A 17,640-nucleotide genomic window follows, 5' to 3' on the forward strand; every position below is an offset into this window, starting at 1 on the left:
CGTTTATTCAAGGTAGAACAGTGCTCATGATTGCTGTCTCAAGGTTTGCAGGAAGTTGAAACCAGATTCTTAAATGGAGAGAAGGAAGACAGGTCAACCCGTCTGCTATGTTTTGAGCACTTGGTAAAAATGACTGAAATAATGTGGTGAAGAAATAAAAAGTTAAACTGTATTGTATTGTTGAACATGTATTGGTCAGGAACCGATATTGTAGTCCAGATATCTATATTGAATCAAAAATAATTTTAATAAACCCCTAAGGCTTAGTCACATGTGCTGTTCTTACATGTTTAAGCCAATACTCATAAAGACTCGCATTCATTATTAAATAACTCATTTCTTTATTACTCATAAAATATACAGCAATCTCAGTAATGAAAGAATTCATTGGAGCTTTGAATTCACAGTTACATTTCCTATATACATGCTAGGCTCATCCCTCTTCAAGAAAAAAAAAGCAAGGAAAAGAAGAAAATCTTTTCCACTCTATATGAATCTAGCAAATGTTTTGTACATATTTCCAGTTAAAATTATTTTCCAACAAAAAGAAAAGGGTGTTTTAAATCACGGTAGAATCGAGTGGCTTCTTCTTTTTTTTTTTAATTTAAAGCAAGCAAAACCTGTCAACAAACACTGACTAATATAAGACCACAAAATATCATTCAAACAGAAGAAAATCAAACGCCGTTGTGTCATTGGTTTACAGTGTTTCTTCTCAAAAAGCTGAGCCTCAGTATTGGATCAGTGCTTCTTAGAATTATTTCATTACTTACCTAGTGTGCATCCCTGTACTTTCACAGCTGCCTCTACAAACCCATGTTTTCTTAGTAACTAATGAAGGCACAAAAACACATAAATAGGAACTGAAAGTACACAAATAATTTATTCTCAGAAGACTAAACCGTAATGGACAGGTCAATATACAAAGTTAAAGTTGATCAACTTAAACCTGTTGCACACAACAAATGCTTTTTTTCTTAATTAACTTAGGTCAGAAAATCTGTTTTTGTTTCTTAGAGGAAAAGGAGTTTAAGACATGAAACATGGGTATTTTAAAATTTTGATGTCAAAAAATAAACAATTTCCCCCCTGTACGTCTTACAGATTTGAAGAACAAGCATAATCTGGCAAATGTAGTGTGCAGTCTTTCACTCCCCCAAAAATCTCTGAACAAAAATCTCTCCCCACCCAAACTAACCAATAAATGCCAAAAATTCTCAATTTCATTTACACAGTTAAAACTGGGTTAAAATGCATCCACATCTTTTGGTCCCTGTCGGTTTAACTCTCTGAAGTGCTACCATTCCTCTTCAGCACGTTATTGCCGTACAAAAGTCACCGTCTGCCCAACAAGTTCAGTTTTTAAGCACTCAAGAAGTCAGTGTTGGTAACGCAGCAGTTACTGAGATCCAGTATCAGCTGGAAGGACACCTGGTGCTGGGTGAGTTCGGGATGAGTGTGAGACAGCCTGCTGCACTTCCTCCCTCTCTTACTCTCTTGTTGGGGCGACTCTTAAGGCTCCTGTGGGGGCTTCTCTCTACTTCTGCCCTCCCAAGCTGGCGGTGGGTGTTTTTTTTTAAGACACAGTGTGTGTTAATGCGTTCATCTCTTACTGCTGTTCCTCAGTACGTCTCTGAATCCGAGTCGTTGAGCTCCTCGTCCCGATAGAAGCCCTCGTGATGGCCGATGTTGTTGAAGCTGCAGTAGGAGCTGTGTTCGTCGCGCAACACGGGCAGGCTGTCAAAGGTGACACTCTTGGAAGGGCTAGTGGTGTAGTGGTTAATGGCATTGAAAGGAAGGGGGGGTGCCGGGGCGCAGGGGGACACAGGCATCATGGTGGCCAGGATGAGGGCTAGACAGTCTGCCACATCTTTGTTGGGGGCACAAGCCAAGGCTGGTGTGTACCCTGAAACATTAAATACATTTCTCAATAAATAAATGTATAACACTCGTTCAGTTTCTAGCATTGGTTCTACGTTTGGTAATACAGCAGTCATTAAATGGTTAACTCATTAGTAAGGATAATGTACTTTGTTTACATAGAGATCAATTGCATTTTGACTCTCTTTATTGAGATTTATGCTATAGTATATTATACTACATGCTGAAATATTTCACATGTAACTGTACTTCCAAATAAGCTCTAATATAGTAAAGATATAGTAAAGATGCAGCATTGAGGGACAACTTTTAATAACAGACCATCCCATTAGTTTGACATGGGATGGATTTTAAAATCAACCATATCATTATCCTTTAATTAAAGCAAGGAAAGAAATTGAGCTCTTTTTTTCATTTTTCATATTTAATTTCTCAATGAGGCCTTCCCTGTTAAATTAAGGCAATATTAATATTAATAATATTTCCAATCCTCAAGTCCTATATGACTGAGACCAAGATGAGAGAGTAATAATGTGTCAATTTCAGAGAGGAGACCTTAAAAAACTGGTCTAAAGACCAGTCTCAAGTATGACAACACTGGCATTTAATTAACTAAAAAGGTTATTGTGAATTTACCGTTTTCATCAACCGCGAGCACACTAGCTCCCTTCGCAAGCAGCTCTTGCACCACCACAGTAAGACCATTTCTTGCAGCCACATGGAGGGGCCTTAAAATAAAGACAGGTAAGTCAGCATTTCCTTTTTGTATCTTTACATAATTTAAGTCATGAAATCAAACAGAAGAAGAAAATACAGACGGGAGACGAGACATTACAAAAGCGATACATACGTCTGTAAGGCGGCATTTGTGGCATTTATGAGGTTTCTGTCTGTAATCTTTTCCAATATCAACAAGGCACTGGTTTCATGTCCCTGTAGAAAAACAAGCACAATACAATCAATACCAACGCAACCCTATACTGCACACTCATGTATTAGAGTTTTGAAAATAAACTATATACCACATACTGGAGGGAAGAGAGCGCTGTGGAATGTGAGAACCATTATAATACACACCTTACTGCAGGCCAGATGAAGTGCAGTGTTCTTCACAGCATCCTGCAGAGTGAGATCAGCTTTTGCACTACTCACCAGCAGCTCTAACAGCAACAACACAGCAAAAGTAAATCAGCGTTAATGCAACATTTTTTTTTAAATAATTAAACCTATACTGATATTGGCCCGTCTGGTGGTTGGAGTAGGCATCCGTACCGACAGCGTTGGTCTGGCCGTTCTCAGCAGCCATCATGAGCGGCGTCTTCCCAATGGAGTCAACACTGTTGACCTGAGCGTTGTGGCTCAGCAGCAGCTGGAGACACTCCACATGGTCAGTGAAGGCTGCTGCATGCAGTGGAGTCCTGCACAAAAGTCTCATTTTAAATCAAACAAGCCTTTTCAAGATATTGAGTTTTTATTTACTAGACCGACTGTACTTCAACAGGGTGCCACGAAGGTCTTATGGCTGCAATACTGTCATACTTTACTTTTTATGAGTAGGTTTACCTGTTTTTACTGTCTTTGGCATTCACAATGGCAGGGCCCAGAGTGTCTATCAGCATCTCAGCCGCACCTTCGTTATCATGGATCCTAGAGAAGACAAAAAGCAGCAAGCTATTTAATCTGTTCAAGGCTCTGACTTTACACACATGAATGGAAACAGAAGAGCAGGGAAACTTACACAGCACAGTGAAGGGGGCTGAAAGAATTGCCTTCAGCTTTGTGAAAAACTTCTTGTTCCAGCAAAACCTCCACACACGTATCGTGACCTGCAGGAACAAATGCAGAAATCAACTGTATTAGCCTTCTAATCTGGGTGCTCACAATTTAACTTATTTAGTCCCTCTTTGGCATTTCGGAATTCAAACACACATATATATATATATATATATATATATATATATATATATAAATATAAAAATATATAGATATACACATATATATTAAAAAATATATATAAATATACACACACATATATTTTGCATGAAAGAATCATTTACGAATATGAAGAACAAAATGTCATGTCTATTTTAAAACTGTAGTGCATAACTGTTAATGGTACAAATATCCGTACGATTCAAATCATTGTCAAACGCGGTCACACATTGCTCCTTAATCAGTTTCACGCAACTCTCAGGGTTTTTTGCTCTTGCTTTGCTCGGCAACATCCTTGTGCTGCACACAGGAAGTGAACTTTTTATGTAAGACAGGTGAAAGCAACAGCAACACTGCCCCAGTAAAGGGAGATGGCTGCAACCAGGTTGGAATATGACTGAAAACACAAAGCGCCCATAAAAAGTTCCAGTAGTGAATTCTAGAGCTCAAAAAACCTGGTTGTCCAGTTATGCACTGCAGCTTTAAACATATGCTTGATTAAGAGTTCTAAACTTCACTACATGTGTCTCTACCATTGTAGCAGGCCCAGTGAAGTGGGGTGTAGCCTTGGTTGTCTGTTAAAACAGGGAGTGTTTCCACTGATTGGGCAGCATGCAGCAGGCCTCCCAGTACCCCAGTGTGTCCACAGGCTGCTGCCAGGTGGACCGGTGTGCGCCCTTTGCAGTCTCGCACCAAGAAGTTGCCGCTGTGCTGAAGCAGGGCCTCCACACATTCCTCATGTCCGGTCACTGCCTGAGGTCAGAAAACAGTGTTTATGAAAGACTGATTATACACTGATTGATGATGAATCTGTGAGGACAGTTTGGGAGGGAGGGAGTGTGTGTTTATGATTCACTTCTAAAACCTTTACGTGATTAAGGTGACTATAACTTTCCACTTGCAGGAATGTTTGAAAAAATATAATTTTTTTATCTTTTTCTAGGCTTAAAAATAACTAGATAAACTATGTTATAGTTAAAACATGAAATACAAGTTATGCCGTATGTTATATGTATACAGTACTGGCAAAGTTAGTACAATAAGAACAACTGTACCATAACATTCAGTACTAGATGTATGTGAGAGTGGTGACAGTGTCCTTACTCCTCTGTGCAGGGCCGTCCTCCCCCACTTGTCTTTGGCTTCTACACTGGCTCCCTTATTTAAAAGGGAATAAACACAGTCTGTGTGTCCACTCAGGACAGCCAGCATCAGAGGTGTTCTAAAAGACAGGAACAATGTAATGAGCAAATATTATATGGCGTTGGGGAAACAAAAATCCCCAACAAACTTTACTTACTGTCCATTCCCATCCTGAATATCCACAGCACTTTGAAGGTCAGCATTCCCGATCAGCAAACGCAAACATTCTGAATGACCATTGGTAGCTGCACAGAAAGAAAAAACCTCTATTAGCGTTTCTCCATTAGGACATATTTAGATCTAAAAGGGTGATTTGTAGGCAAATTCATGAGCCATTAACCCCTGGTGCATACCTGCAGCATGGATGGGGGTTCGCTTTAAAGTGAAGTCTTTGACTAGAATGGAGGCTCCTTGGTTAATCAGGACGTCCACACACTCTACATGACCCTTAAAGGCAGCCAGGTCCAAGGGTGTGCGCCCTTGGCTGTTTCTCACATCAAGATCCAGGAGAGATTGTACCAGAACCTCCATGGCTTGATGATGACCATGGTATGCCTGAAAGGTTGATTCACCATAATTGAGTTGACGCACATTAAATCAGAGTTAAGAGAGTGCTATTTTGAAGGACAAAACACACTACTCACAGCAAGGTGCAAGGGGCTGACGGGGGCTCTGACGTCAGTGTCATTCAGGATGTCTGTCCCTGAGGTTTCCATTAGCTGAATAAATTAAACACGATTAACATATTATCACTCTGATCTGATGTGTCTCACTTCACAAAAAAAACACAAAAAAGGGGGAAAGAAAGCACACATTGTACTCACCACATCTAAAGGTGTTTCACTTGCAATCTGTAAACAAGTAGGGCAAGTGACTATCAATACCCAAATATGGAAGCACTGAGTGTTGCGCATCATGTAGCCTAGAGTTAAGCTCTTACCAGTTCCAGACAGAGACGATGTCCATACGCAGAGGCGTAGTGCACAGCATTGTAGCCCTGATTGTCACGGATCCCTGGATTTGCGTCGTTTCTCAGTAAGTATTCCAGGCACCTGCACGTACAACAAAGAGGCCGTCGTCAAGGAAACAGGGTTGTCTTTGAACCATTAATTAGCATGACCAATAATGCGAGCCAGCTTTAATCCATAAAACCTTCAAACATCACCCGCCTCCCACACAGCCGTCACCTCCTGTAATAAGCAGAATTTTTCTAAACGTTACTGACTTTCCGTCGGTGTCCGAGGCAGCAGCGTAGTGCAGGGGAGTGCAGCCACGCTCGTCTAGGTCATTGACGCTGGCCCCGGAGCCCACCAAAGCAAACAGGCACTGGTAGTTACAGTTGGCAGCAGCGTAGTGCAGAGGGGTCCTGGAAAACCAAACATGACTCATTTCACTGTTCAAATTTGACTAAGAAACTGCACAAAGTCTTGATCCAAACCCACCAGCAAATAGTACAAACCTGCCAAAACTGTCCTTCCTATTAAAGTCCGCACCCGTGTTAAGAAGAAGATTGAGACATTCCAGGTTTCTGACAGGGTAAAAAAATATTTTATCCATGAGCTGGTGAATGATATTATTTTTGTTAAAAGGTCATGAACTTTATCTTAACATTTAGAATGAATATCTATACTAACCCTCCAGCAGCTGCAGCATGTAAACAGGTCCTTCCAAAGTCATCAGGAGTATCAATATCAAAACCTGCAAAGAGTAAAGAATTATGAACAAGATCCTACATACATGATATTTTAAAGATCAACAGGAATAAAGAGTTGCTCACCTGAAGACAGAAGCTTTCGGCAGCAGTCAGAGAATCCACTGAGAGCAGCCAAATGCAGTGGAAACATACCGTGAACCCCTCGTCTGCAAAAGACACCATCAAGCTGATTTAGGCAGTATCACAAATATCACCAGAGCCTGACTATTGGGTAAGAAACGTTCTAGTTCAGAACCCTCTGTATCAATTACATAACGGTCAATACACGTGGGCTTTGGAAAGGTTTAGACATGCAGCTCTTTCACATTGCTGATGAAACAGTTGCTGAAAAAGTGCAGGTTCAGGATCACTCACTTAGCTGTGTCAGCTCTGTTGGTGATGAGTGTATTGATGAGGAGCTCATGTCCATATCTGGCTGCAATGTGCAGTGGTGTATTTCCATTTTTATCTTCACAGTCAATCTCAGCACCTTCAGATGAAAACAGACCAAGTGTGTAACATAGAACTGTGTCCAGTATGGAGGATACTGGGTCATTGAGGCTGAAGTTGTAGAGGAGCTCACCATTCTCGATGATTGCCTGAGACCTAGAAAACCTCCCGTGGATGGCTGTCATGTGGAGCGGAGTCTTACCGTCTTTACTCTAAAATCAAATAAAAACATGGTGGTTTCTTATAGTGGCTTTCAGCTATAATTCATATTTCCCAAAACAACAGAATTTCTTTTCTTTCTTTTTTTAAATTTAGTGTAATTATTTTCCAACACTTTTACAACATTTGTATCATCTGTTGTTTAAACACTGATTCTTAAACCCATTCACTTTTTTGCCTTTTTATCCCTTGGCTCTTGTCCCATGGAACTGAGTTTGTGATTAAAATCTATGGGCACGAAATGGGACACCTTGTCTGCAGCAAGGTGGAAACATGTCAGAAAACTTCTTCAATGCCTAGGGATACTGGTGGAGTAGTTGTAGTGGTGTCGGATTCAGTTACACAAGGAAATACTTCGTACCATCCATCCATCGTCAAATCGCTTATGCAAGATTGTGTCGCAGGGGTAGCAGCACTAGCAGAGGGGGCCCCAGACTTCCCTTTCCCTGGCCACATTGTCTAACTTTGACTGGGGGGAGATCCCCAGATTACAGAAGGGTATGGCTAAGTCGTAGGGGCAATGGATGAAATAGGATTGAGCATGAATTATAACAAATTTCAGTTATTAAGCATCAGCTTTCCTAGAGCACATTGAGAAACCCATTTCAAACTAATTACTAAAAACTGAGAGGGGTGACATTCGGGATTCACTCACCTTAATGTTGACATCAGCCCCATTGCATACTAGCAGTTCAAGACAAAGTGCCCCATGGCGGGAAGCGGCAGTGAAATGAAGAGGTGCAAAGCCCTTCTCGTTCACCTGGTTGACATTAGCTCCACATTCAATAAGCTCGTTCACCACCACATCCTGCCCGTTGTAGCAGGCCACGTGGAGGGGTGTGTTGCCATATGCATTGGGCTCATTTATCTAGATGGTGAAATTAGCAACAACAAAAAAAAACAGCAAATGGTAATGACACCAAGTTCAAGATAAATGGCAACAAGTTCACACCTCTAAGATAATAAAGCTTGATTTATACTCAGTTGCTTGACACTTTTGATAACTGATAACCCGATTGATACATCTGTCTCTCAGCTTGTTAAGCTGCATCTAAATTTGTGCAAATAAATAAAATAATGTTTTCTTTATTTTGTTGTTATAACTGAGGAGAAAGACATTTTGAGTTTACTCAAAATACTCAATACAGGTGCATTTCTGTCCCTCAGTACATTTGACCGTGTTATGCGACTGCTTATAAACCAGACTTAACCACGCCAACAGTGTAATGCCAATAAGCTTGTGGTTGGGACTTACATCAACCCCCAAGTCAAGGAGGTATTTGACAACACTAATCATTCCACTAGAGGCTGCTGCGTGTAGTGGAGTATAAGATTTTTTATCTTTGCAGGCCACCTCAGCTCCATGAGACGCCAGCAGCTTCACCACTTCTATGTGCCCTGAAGATAAAAAGAGATATATTCGATTTTAGGATTATGCTATCAATTGTTGTCATTGTTATATTTTGCAGCAATGACAAGTTAATATGTAAACAAAAGTATTCATTTCAAGATTTTGCTTTTAATGCTTTGACAAATAATCAAATAATTGTGGGGAAAAAAGACACAATTTTCTTCCATCATTCAATCCTGGCAACTATAATTGGGAACAGGATCACAAGAACTCTTGGAGTAACATTTATAAAAAAAAAATAAAAAAAATAAAAAAAATAAAAAGCAGTAAAATGTAAAAACCCATGTGGTTTATTTATTACCCATGTAGGCTGCCCAGTGGATTGCACGACGGTCCTTCTTGTCAAAGGCATTTATGTTTGCTCCTCTTGAAAGCAAGAGTCTCACCATCTAAAAGAAGCAACAGAGTAAATACAGAAATCAGGAGGATGTCAGGGAGAGCTTCTACATGAACAACCTGAAATCCGTATGCCTATCAGTGAGCGTGGCAACCATTGTGTTTATATAGTGTGAAATGATGCCTTGCTAATAGGGTTAACAGACTGAGTCTCTGGTCCACATAAATGCACACTGGTAACTTCAATTAAACAAGACTTCACTTCACTTGTAACTATTGCTTTGAATAAACGTAATAAATGTGGCCTGTTCTCTTATTTACCTGAACATAAAGATATCAACTAATGAACACAGAGAACATATTACATGTGATAGAGTGTTTCAAGATATGCACAGGTTATGTTAAAGGTTAGCATGTGTTGATTTGCATAAACATAAAACCAGACAAGACCCGGTCACTTTAAGACAAGCAATTTGCATGCAAATAAATGATTACAATGAGTTGTGTCCTTTGCATACAAGGCATGTGATTGGGTAAACTGTCAGTTGCCTCCACTGTGTGACCATTTGATGAGTGACAGCCTTAACTTCACTTCATAAAGGATTATTGACATATGTATTTTCTAAAAGGAGCTTATGCAAATCTAGATCCCCTATGGTTACTAACCACACTAACTGCTGTGGTTACTATGACAGTTTAAGTTAAATTGTGGCTGTTGTTTACTTCTTCTCACACCTCAAACGGGCAAATTTGAAGCCATTGTTAATTTGTTCTGTATGGTGTGTTTACACATTTATGAGGCAAAAACTTCCTCTCAGTAATAGCAAAGTAACACACCCAACATTGTGCCCTGTTGTTATGGATTTGACAGTGAAAGGTTTGTGTTTGTTGTACACGCTCTCAGGAGTAGATTAATAATCATATTTGTCAGTATGAACAGCATTGAAGTGGATTCAGTTTTATAAACACAATTAAGACAAAACAGGCTGTATAGACACACAGTGAGCGGCAGCCCTTTCAGTTAGTGCCAATTTGGGTTTCTCACAAAACTCTATATTCAAATTGCTATTCATTTAAGAACAAATAAATGAAAATACCCATGTCAGAGCACAGCCCATTACTAAGGTCTACACATTCAACTAGTCAAAGTGAGACAAACAGGGGAGAGACATCAGGCAATATTCTGAAAATGGGTGAATGAAAAATAAGAGGGAAAGAAAAGGAAAGGAGGGTGTTAAGGCACATTTATCACATGATATCACATTTTAGTTTAATTACTAAAATGTGATATTAAAGTATTAAGTCATTATCAGAATTCTTACTTATAATCACTTCAGTTCATCCCCCTTCTCTAGATCAATGTGCCAGACTTCTGGCTTTAGGACATTTTTACTAACTGGTCCACTTGAAATTTTAAACTGAATATTCCTGCTTCAGGGCACAATCTTACCTCCAGATGACCGCTGAAGGCTGCGTGGTGCAGCGCAGTCCGGCCCGCTCTATCCGACACATTCACATTGCTGAGGAGGGGGACAAGGGCTTCAGCGCAGCGAACAGCCTTATTGGCCGCAGCGATGTGAAGTGGCGTCTGCCAATTCTTGTCTCGGGCGTTTACATCTGCTGAGTGTTTCAGCAAAACCTGGACGGCCTCCTGCAAGAAGTCAACATATTAAAGTGTGAACGGTTTCGGGTGAGTAAAACATAGATGCGATTGAGAATAAGAGGAGCATTCACATACCTCACTACATGAGGCCACAGCCCGGTGGAGAGGAGTGAGCCACTTGTTATCTTTGGCATTTACTCTGCCACCTACAAGTCAGAGAGCATTGGGTGTCAGGCTGTGTAGGGTTATACAGATAAATTACCTATATTGTTACATTATAAGAAAATGTCTGAAGCCTTCTGACTTAGTTAACAGCCATACTATTAATGTTTCTTTTAACAAGACAAATTCTGCTCACATATGCCTGTCATCCACACTACCCTGGTACTCCGTTTTTGCAAATGAACTTGCAAAGAAGATGCTACATGTTAGCACAAACGGGCAAAAACAGAGACCTAATGATGCGGTTACCTGCATTTACTTCCTGACTGGTTCCTCAATAGCTGCGACTAGCCTATCTGCTGTGAACAAAAAGATCCATTAAAACACCTCACTTTCACCTCATTGTTGGCCTAATACAAAAAAGGCCCTGTTCTTACTTTTCACCTGTGTTTACTCTCTGAAACTAGGCAAACAACTGCAGAGGAGAAAATCTTCCTGTTAACACAGGCACATACATGCCCAGTTTACTTGAATGGTCAAGTGACATAGTGTTAGTATGTATGCAGATTTCCCCTGTAACAGAGCTAAAATAATTATCTAGACCAGGGGTTGTCAATTAAAATCCCAAGAGGTCCAAATAATTTAATCAAGCCGAGGTCCTTAACTTTGTTATGTCTAACAAGTGTAGCGAGTTAAGTCCAATATACTCTATCATGAAATATTATTATTATTATTATCATCATTTTGTCAATTTAAAAAGGATGGGTTGTAATTTTTTTATTTTCTAATGTCAGGAGAAAAATAAAACAGTCTTACATAAGACATGTATATAACAACATCTTCAGTTGTTAACTGTAGAGCTAAATACCGAAGATGACGATGACCTGGATGACTGAGTCAGAACCTTCACAGACATTGTTTTGATTAAAACTGTGCTGTCTGAATTTCTCCTCTCAGATCACACGGTGTGAAGTTACTTTTCACTAAATATCAGCCTATTTTTACAAGTGTTGTTCACACAAGGAGTTGCTGCTAGGTTTTTACGCTGGGCTTGCCTTTAATATTGCCATCACCTTTGAATACTGAAAAAAGTCTAAATTAAAGTAGTATAACTAGTCATATGATGTCGAGTTATGTAACGGTGATTGCAAGTGGGATTATTATAGTCCTCACTGAGGCTCTGTGTCTGAGAGTTGCAGCCTGCAGTGCACATGTGTGCGAGACACTCATGGCAGTCTGTCAGAGCAGAAGCTGTACTTGTGTCACATCATGTCTGCATTTACATTAAAAACCTTTTTTTTTTTTTTTAAATCATAACCATGGTGGAATGATCAACAACATGTGTTCCATGTCTGATTCTGAGTTTGAGCAGAAAATATTGTTTCCTATTAAGACATGAGCTGGATTTTTGCTGAGAGGCGGAGCCTCGCAGAAAAATCCCCCGTTGTGGGAAGTCTGTCGAGAGGAGAGAGGAGCAGCTGACGAACGCAACATACTCAGGTTCAAACAGTACTCTCCAGTCCTGAGACCCATTTTTTGGTCCCAACTCAGTTTCATGTATTACAGTAATATACCAGGGCTCTTCATTGTGAAGCTGTGCATTTATCAGTCATGAAAATATTTTCACAATAAAAATGTTTAAAATGGATTCAGGGAACTGGATAGGTAAAGTGCTTTTACAGAAAGTGTTGGATTTGTGGCTTGAGAAACAGAGTCCACCCATAATCTAGAGACACTCATAGTTTTATCTAAAAATACTGTTTTTAAATGAAAAATTAGTGGTCTGTAAGAAAAGAGGAAACTGCAGACTGCACATTGAATGATTTCACAATGTTGAATCCAGATTTACCATCTGTTTTATGAACGTCAGATTAGGAATATAACTTTAATATTAAAAATGCTGATCATTCACCAAAACCTTACAGAGGAAAGAGAAAAAAGTGTGTCAGAACCTCCATGCATTTAGTCATGTATGACCAATCTTACTGACATCTTAAACTCGACTTGTGACACCAAATACATAATTTTTAAAAGTACGGCTGGATAGCGTTTACAGTTAATCTTCCTTACCTGAAAGAATCAACAGCTCCACAATTTCCGCATCTCCAAGATACGCAGCAGCATGCAGTGGAGTTCGCTTCTCATTGTCCTGAAGAAAGTGAAAAGAAAAACATATACGGTCATTGAAAAAGACACATAAAGACCTTAGGTTGCTCTAACTTTAACCTTGTATCCTTTTCTCACTTCACTAAAAAAAGGGAAACACGGAACACCAACATTTGCTTGATGTTTGCAAAGCACAGTCACCATTCATGGGAAGTTTCAGTGACTAGAAAAGCCCTCCAGTGAAACATGAACAAGAACAAGAACAAACCAGCCTTATTTTGAAACAAACACCCAATGCAGTAATTGTGAGGAATGTAATAAAATAAGTAGAGCCAGATCATGAAGGGGAAACTGTAAAAACCCCAAAACATGATGTTTTGTAATCTGCAAATTGTAATTGATAGAATTGTATGATGAGGCCTTTTCCACGATACACATTATAGGTTTCAATTCAGTCGTTTAAAAGATAAAAAATAACCCGAGGAAATGGTTGCAGATTAGTGAGAAAGAGATTACCTGTGCATTCACATCCTCCTTTTTGAAAATGAGTGAGCGTACTTCATCTGGGTCTACGTTGAAAATAGCTTTCAGCAAAGGAGGCTGTAAAAAAAAAAAACGAAGTCAGACTGACATTGTCACAAGTATACAATTTGACAAAACAATAATCATTCAAGTTGCAACACAGACATCTGGATCCTGGCCATCAAGCACCGCCATACACACGACTCATTTGCTCTGAGATTACAAAATCATGGTTAGACTGTAAAAAAGTCCTAAATATTATTATTTAAACATTGTGACAATGTCACAAAGACAAATAAAATTTTAATCTTTAGAAAACCACACGTCCAGTCATGCGCTCCATATAATTTATGGATGAGAAAAACCCTCAGTTTAAATAAATCAAGGTTTCCAAAACACAACCTGAGTAAAGGAGAAGGTTGCTGAAATCCTGAGGAATGACCATTAAGGATCATGCTATTCCTATTCCGAGTTCTTTGAAGTAGTTGAACTGGTCCCACCTTTCTTCAGGGAAAATACAACTGTGTATGTTGTTTTCTATATTTTCAACATTCTCATTTTGTAAAAAACAAACAAACAAACTAATATGTTTAAAGTAGTGTTTAGCACAGTGTTACCCATGTGTCAGTAGCTAATATGATTATGTGAGAGACTGTTGCAGCATTTTGCTAATACTTCTTGAAAGACAAGGCTTTCTACATCACCCATAATGTCTCCCAGTGTGCAGGAGCTTTAAACTCTCAGCACAAGAGGATTAAAACTTGACAGCCTTTTTGCCAATACTTCCTGCAAGATGAGGCCCTCTCATAACACCATAACACCCACAGTGTCTCTTAAGAGTGAATAAAACTGAAAACTTCCAATGCAACAGGAATAAAACTTGACAGATTATCTGGAGCAACCATTCCCAGAGACTGGGTCGAGACATGACCCATGTGTGGTACATGGGTCATGAGAGATATTTCTGGGATGCCAAACAACGTTACTGGATTTTTTCCAGCCTTTTTATTTCTGACTTCAGTTAAGCTTCCAAAAGATAAGAAATAAGCAATCATTGTGGGTTATCAGCTGTGACCAGATAAGTTATTCCAGCAAGTAACAAATAATCAGTTCAGTAATACTTGTGTACGACAGGTGAGCTATTATCAAGCACTGCCATTAGATGTGAGCAATTACAGCCTTTGACTGAAAAATCTGCATCATGTATTCAAAGGGTAATGTAAAGAAATGCAAAGAGTCAGTGGGGTTTGGATTCACCTGCTACAATGTCTGACAGGAATAAAACCACAACTCTTTATATGCCATCAATGCACTTTTGCTGGAAAACAGGGGGATTATTTAAACACACTACATACAATCAATTTGATGAGCTGGATTGGATTCATGACTGTGAATGACGCAGCATGCAGAACACATTTGTTCATTGAAATCTCATACTTGGATTAACATGTCAGCCTGCTACACAGCCAGCTAATTAGCTAATGTGCAGCCGTGTAGCTTATGATGCCATCCAGATCATTTACATACTTTTCAAACTATATCAAACAGAACCAACTATGTTCAGATCTAATTCATTTTTCTGAACCGCTTCCAAATATATTTTTAGCAGCTCACACCCACATTGTTATCTAATACCATTTACATGGTACTCAAATTGAGCCTGTGGTCAAAATCAATTGTACTGCACGTCCATTTAAAGTTGTTTGAAACCAACAGGTCAAGATATGCATCGTCTGTGTGTGCAAAGTTGAGCCACATGTTTAATTGCAGCACTAAGATTGATGGTCACTAGGTATTATGCAAGACAATCTACCATTACCATCACCAGTTACTCTCTAAAAAATCAGAAAGTCATTTCATTCACTTATTCAACTGCCCCTGGATATCTGTAGGGTGCAATAAAGGTCAAGAAAATATGGAACATTTCTGGGCAACAAGAAGGCACTTGTGTGTTAGGCACGGTTTCATTTTAGACGATTTCTGAGTTTGCCTAAAGGATGGACACATCGACATTTTGTTGTTTTCAATGTTCTAGTCCTGCATGACTGGTGTAGGAGACTTGTGTGTCTTTCCCTGCAGGACAGTGTACCTCCTCTCCTCGTACAAGCCAGCCTAGTTAATACCATCACCATGGAGACAGCTCTTTGGCACTGGCTCACTGGAGCTCAGGCACACGATCATTCAAGCACACACACACACACACACAATGAACGACACATGAAGGTACCTATAATACAAGAATAGCAGTCATGTGCAAAACACCAGCCTTGAATGTCAACAGAAAGCTATTCTTGTTTTCACAAGTAGGTGGTAAGTGATTAAAGTTGATAGCGGGCCACATGTCTAATATTGTCACACTGCCACTCACATTTATAACCATTGCCTGCAAGTAGATTTCTCGAAAAGTAGAAATAGAAACCATTTTACAAAAACGCAAAACCATCGAAACTACTAAAATACATGTCTTATTTACTGCAGTGTTCGCAAGAGGAACAAACACTGAAAGCTAGGAAGGAAGGACATAACTGCTATGAGCTCGCTATAAATATACATTTATACAGTTGTCGCAGTAACACCACAATCAACAGATCGCATTGGTTGTTATGGCAGCCGCTTTAAAAACATTACAGAGGTTAAGCGGCTATTATTACATCGATGAAACACCTGAAAGGGACAATCAAGCCCAGTTTCGTATGGAATTTTCACGTTTCGCACAGGCTCTGGCTAATCGCTGGATAAATGGAGGGGTCATCTGGTTATAACTCTATAACCGCTGGAGCATGTGTCTCAGTAAATGTGATGCCACTTATTAATCACTAACAACATGGTTTCAATTACTATTCACATACAGCACTGTACCTACATTCCGCCTCATAAGTCACCACTTCATATATATATATATTTATAGCTCCATGATAAATGTTTTGGGAAACGCTTCCGTTTCTGTGAATAGCCGGGGAGACTCGTATTACATTCCACTGGCGAGTGTTGAAATCGAGGCAGCTAGCTAGCTAGCGTTAGCCAGCATCCAACACTAGCTTAAACTTGAGTGAGCTTTTGACAACAACCACCACTCACCTGGTCTCGAATTTTGAGAACCACCATATTTCTGAGATTTTAGCTGTTCTCACGCAGATTCATAAAGGGAGATTATCAGCCTCCTTCCCAACAGCAGTGTTTGATCTCTCTCTCCGTAGCTCTCCCGCTGCTTCGCTGGAGGCCTAGCGTGACGCTAACTTAGCTCTTTCTGGCTAGCTCCCTAACCTATGGCATGAAAGCGAAAGAGTAGCGGAAACTCCATAACATTGCCGCCACCATACCTCACCCCCCAAAAAGACGCGACGCCATTGGTCAGACGCGCAGGACTTGCCAGTAAGAGAGTTTCGCATGGGTCATTACTAAGAGGACAATATGACAGACGCACCAGGTTAAACATTGCACCGCTGACTGCGTTCATGTCAAAATAAACATGTGTTACGCACATTTAAATTCATTAACACGAAAGTTCAAGCTTATTATTATTGCACAGTTTAAAAAGTAGGGGGCGTTGTGGCTTCGCTATTTTGTCCGCTATTTGTTGACAACTACTTTTTATTTGAGTTACAAACAGTGACATGTTAATGTTGCACTTTAACAGTCATGCTACCAGAAGGAGAGCAGGAGACATAACCATAAATTAACCTGACTCACTTAAGAAGTTACGTGCAGGTAGGCCTTCAACGATTAATCAATTATTATTCAGTAACTGGATGAATAATTGTTTTTGATAAGCGATTAATCGTTTGTGTCGTTTGCTTCTTTCTGGACAAAACAAAAACATTTGTTGGCATCGTCGTTTGCAGGTTTGTGAAATACTGGTCAACATTTTGTATATTGGATTAAATAATGGATTCATTGAGAAAAAATGGACGGATTTAATAATGAAAACAACAGTTAGGTGGCTGCAGCCCTATATGACACTAAAACAGGAGGCCACTGAGTGTCCAGTCTGGTCAGGAGGGGCTGATGAAAATCAAAGTGTATGTTTTGATATGAAACAATACAAAGTTTATTATAAAAACGCATCTATGGTGCAAAATCAATCTGTAAATAATAAAAACAGACATACTTAATAATTACGACTTTATTTTAAATTAAGGGCCGCATGAAATTGATTGGGGGTCCGCAAGTGGTCCTCTGCAC

At 39.7% G+C, this 17,640-nt stretch overlaps 1 protein-coding gene across 1 annotated transcript; it reads right to left on the reverse strand.

Annotated features, from left to right (window-relative positions):
* Positions 1-864: 864 nt before the first annotated feature.
* Positions 865-16,783, reverse strand: ankrd28b (ankyrin repeat domain 28b). Its single transcript, XM_058646705.1, has 28 exons — positions 16,537-16,783; positions 13,453-13,536; positions 12,901-12,979; positions 10,804-10,874; positions 10,516-10,716; positions 9,031-9,118; positions 8,574-8,716; positions 7,974-8,186; positions 7,233-7,311; positions 7,025-7,139; positions 6,734-6,816; positions 6,591-6,654; positions 6,416-6,484; positions 6,182-6,322; positions 5,897-6,008; positions 5,781-5,807; positions 5,601-5,675; positions 5,310-5,511; positions 5,114-5,201; positions 4,918-5,035; positions 4,347-4,566; positions 3,620-3,707; positions 3,445-3,528; positions 3,154-3,299; positions 2,959-3,041; positions 2,732-2,814; positions 2,518-2,609; positions 865-1,906 (listed from the first exon to the last, which is right to left on the reverse strand). The coding sequence occupies exons 1-28, from the start codon at positions 16,561-16,563 to the stop codon at positions 1,623-1,625; spliced, it is 3,159 nt and encodes a 1,052-aa protein (XP_058502688.1). The 5' UTR covers positions 16,564-16,783; the 3' UTR covers positions 865-1,622.
* Positions 16,784-17,640: the final 857 nt, after the last annotated feature.

Source organism: Solea solea, chromosome 13, assembly GCF_958295425.1.
Source record: "Solea solea chromosome 13, fSolSol10.1, whole genome shotgun sequence".
Lineage (NCBI taxonomy): Eukaryota > Metazoa > Chordata > Actinopteri > Pleuronectiformes > Soleidae > Solea > Solea solea.

Coding starts and splice junctions, on each gene's coding strand:
- ankrd28b (XM_058646705.1), bottom strand. CDS start 16,563: ATGGTGGTTCTCAAAATTCGAGACCAG. Junction 5,808..5,896: donor ATCGTCTCTGTCTGGAACTG/GTAAGAGCTTAA, acceptor ACTTGTTTACAG/ATTGCAAGTGAAACACCTTT. Junction 5,036..5,113: donor ATTCAGGATGGGAATGGACA/GTAAGTAAAGTT, acceptor CCTGTCTTTTAG/AACACCTCTGATGCTGGCTG.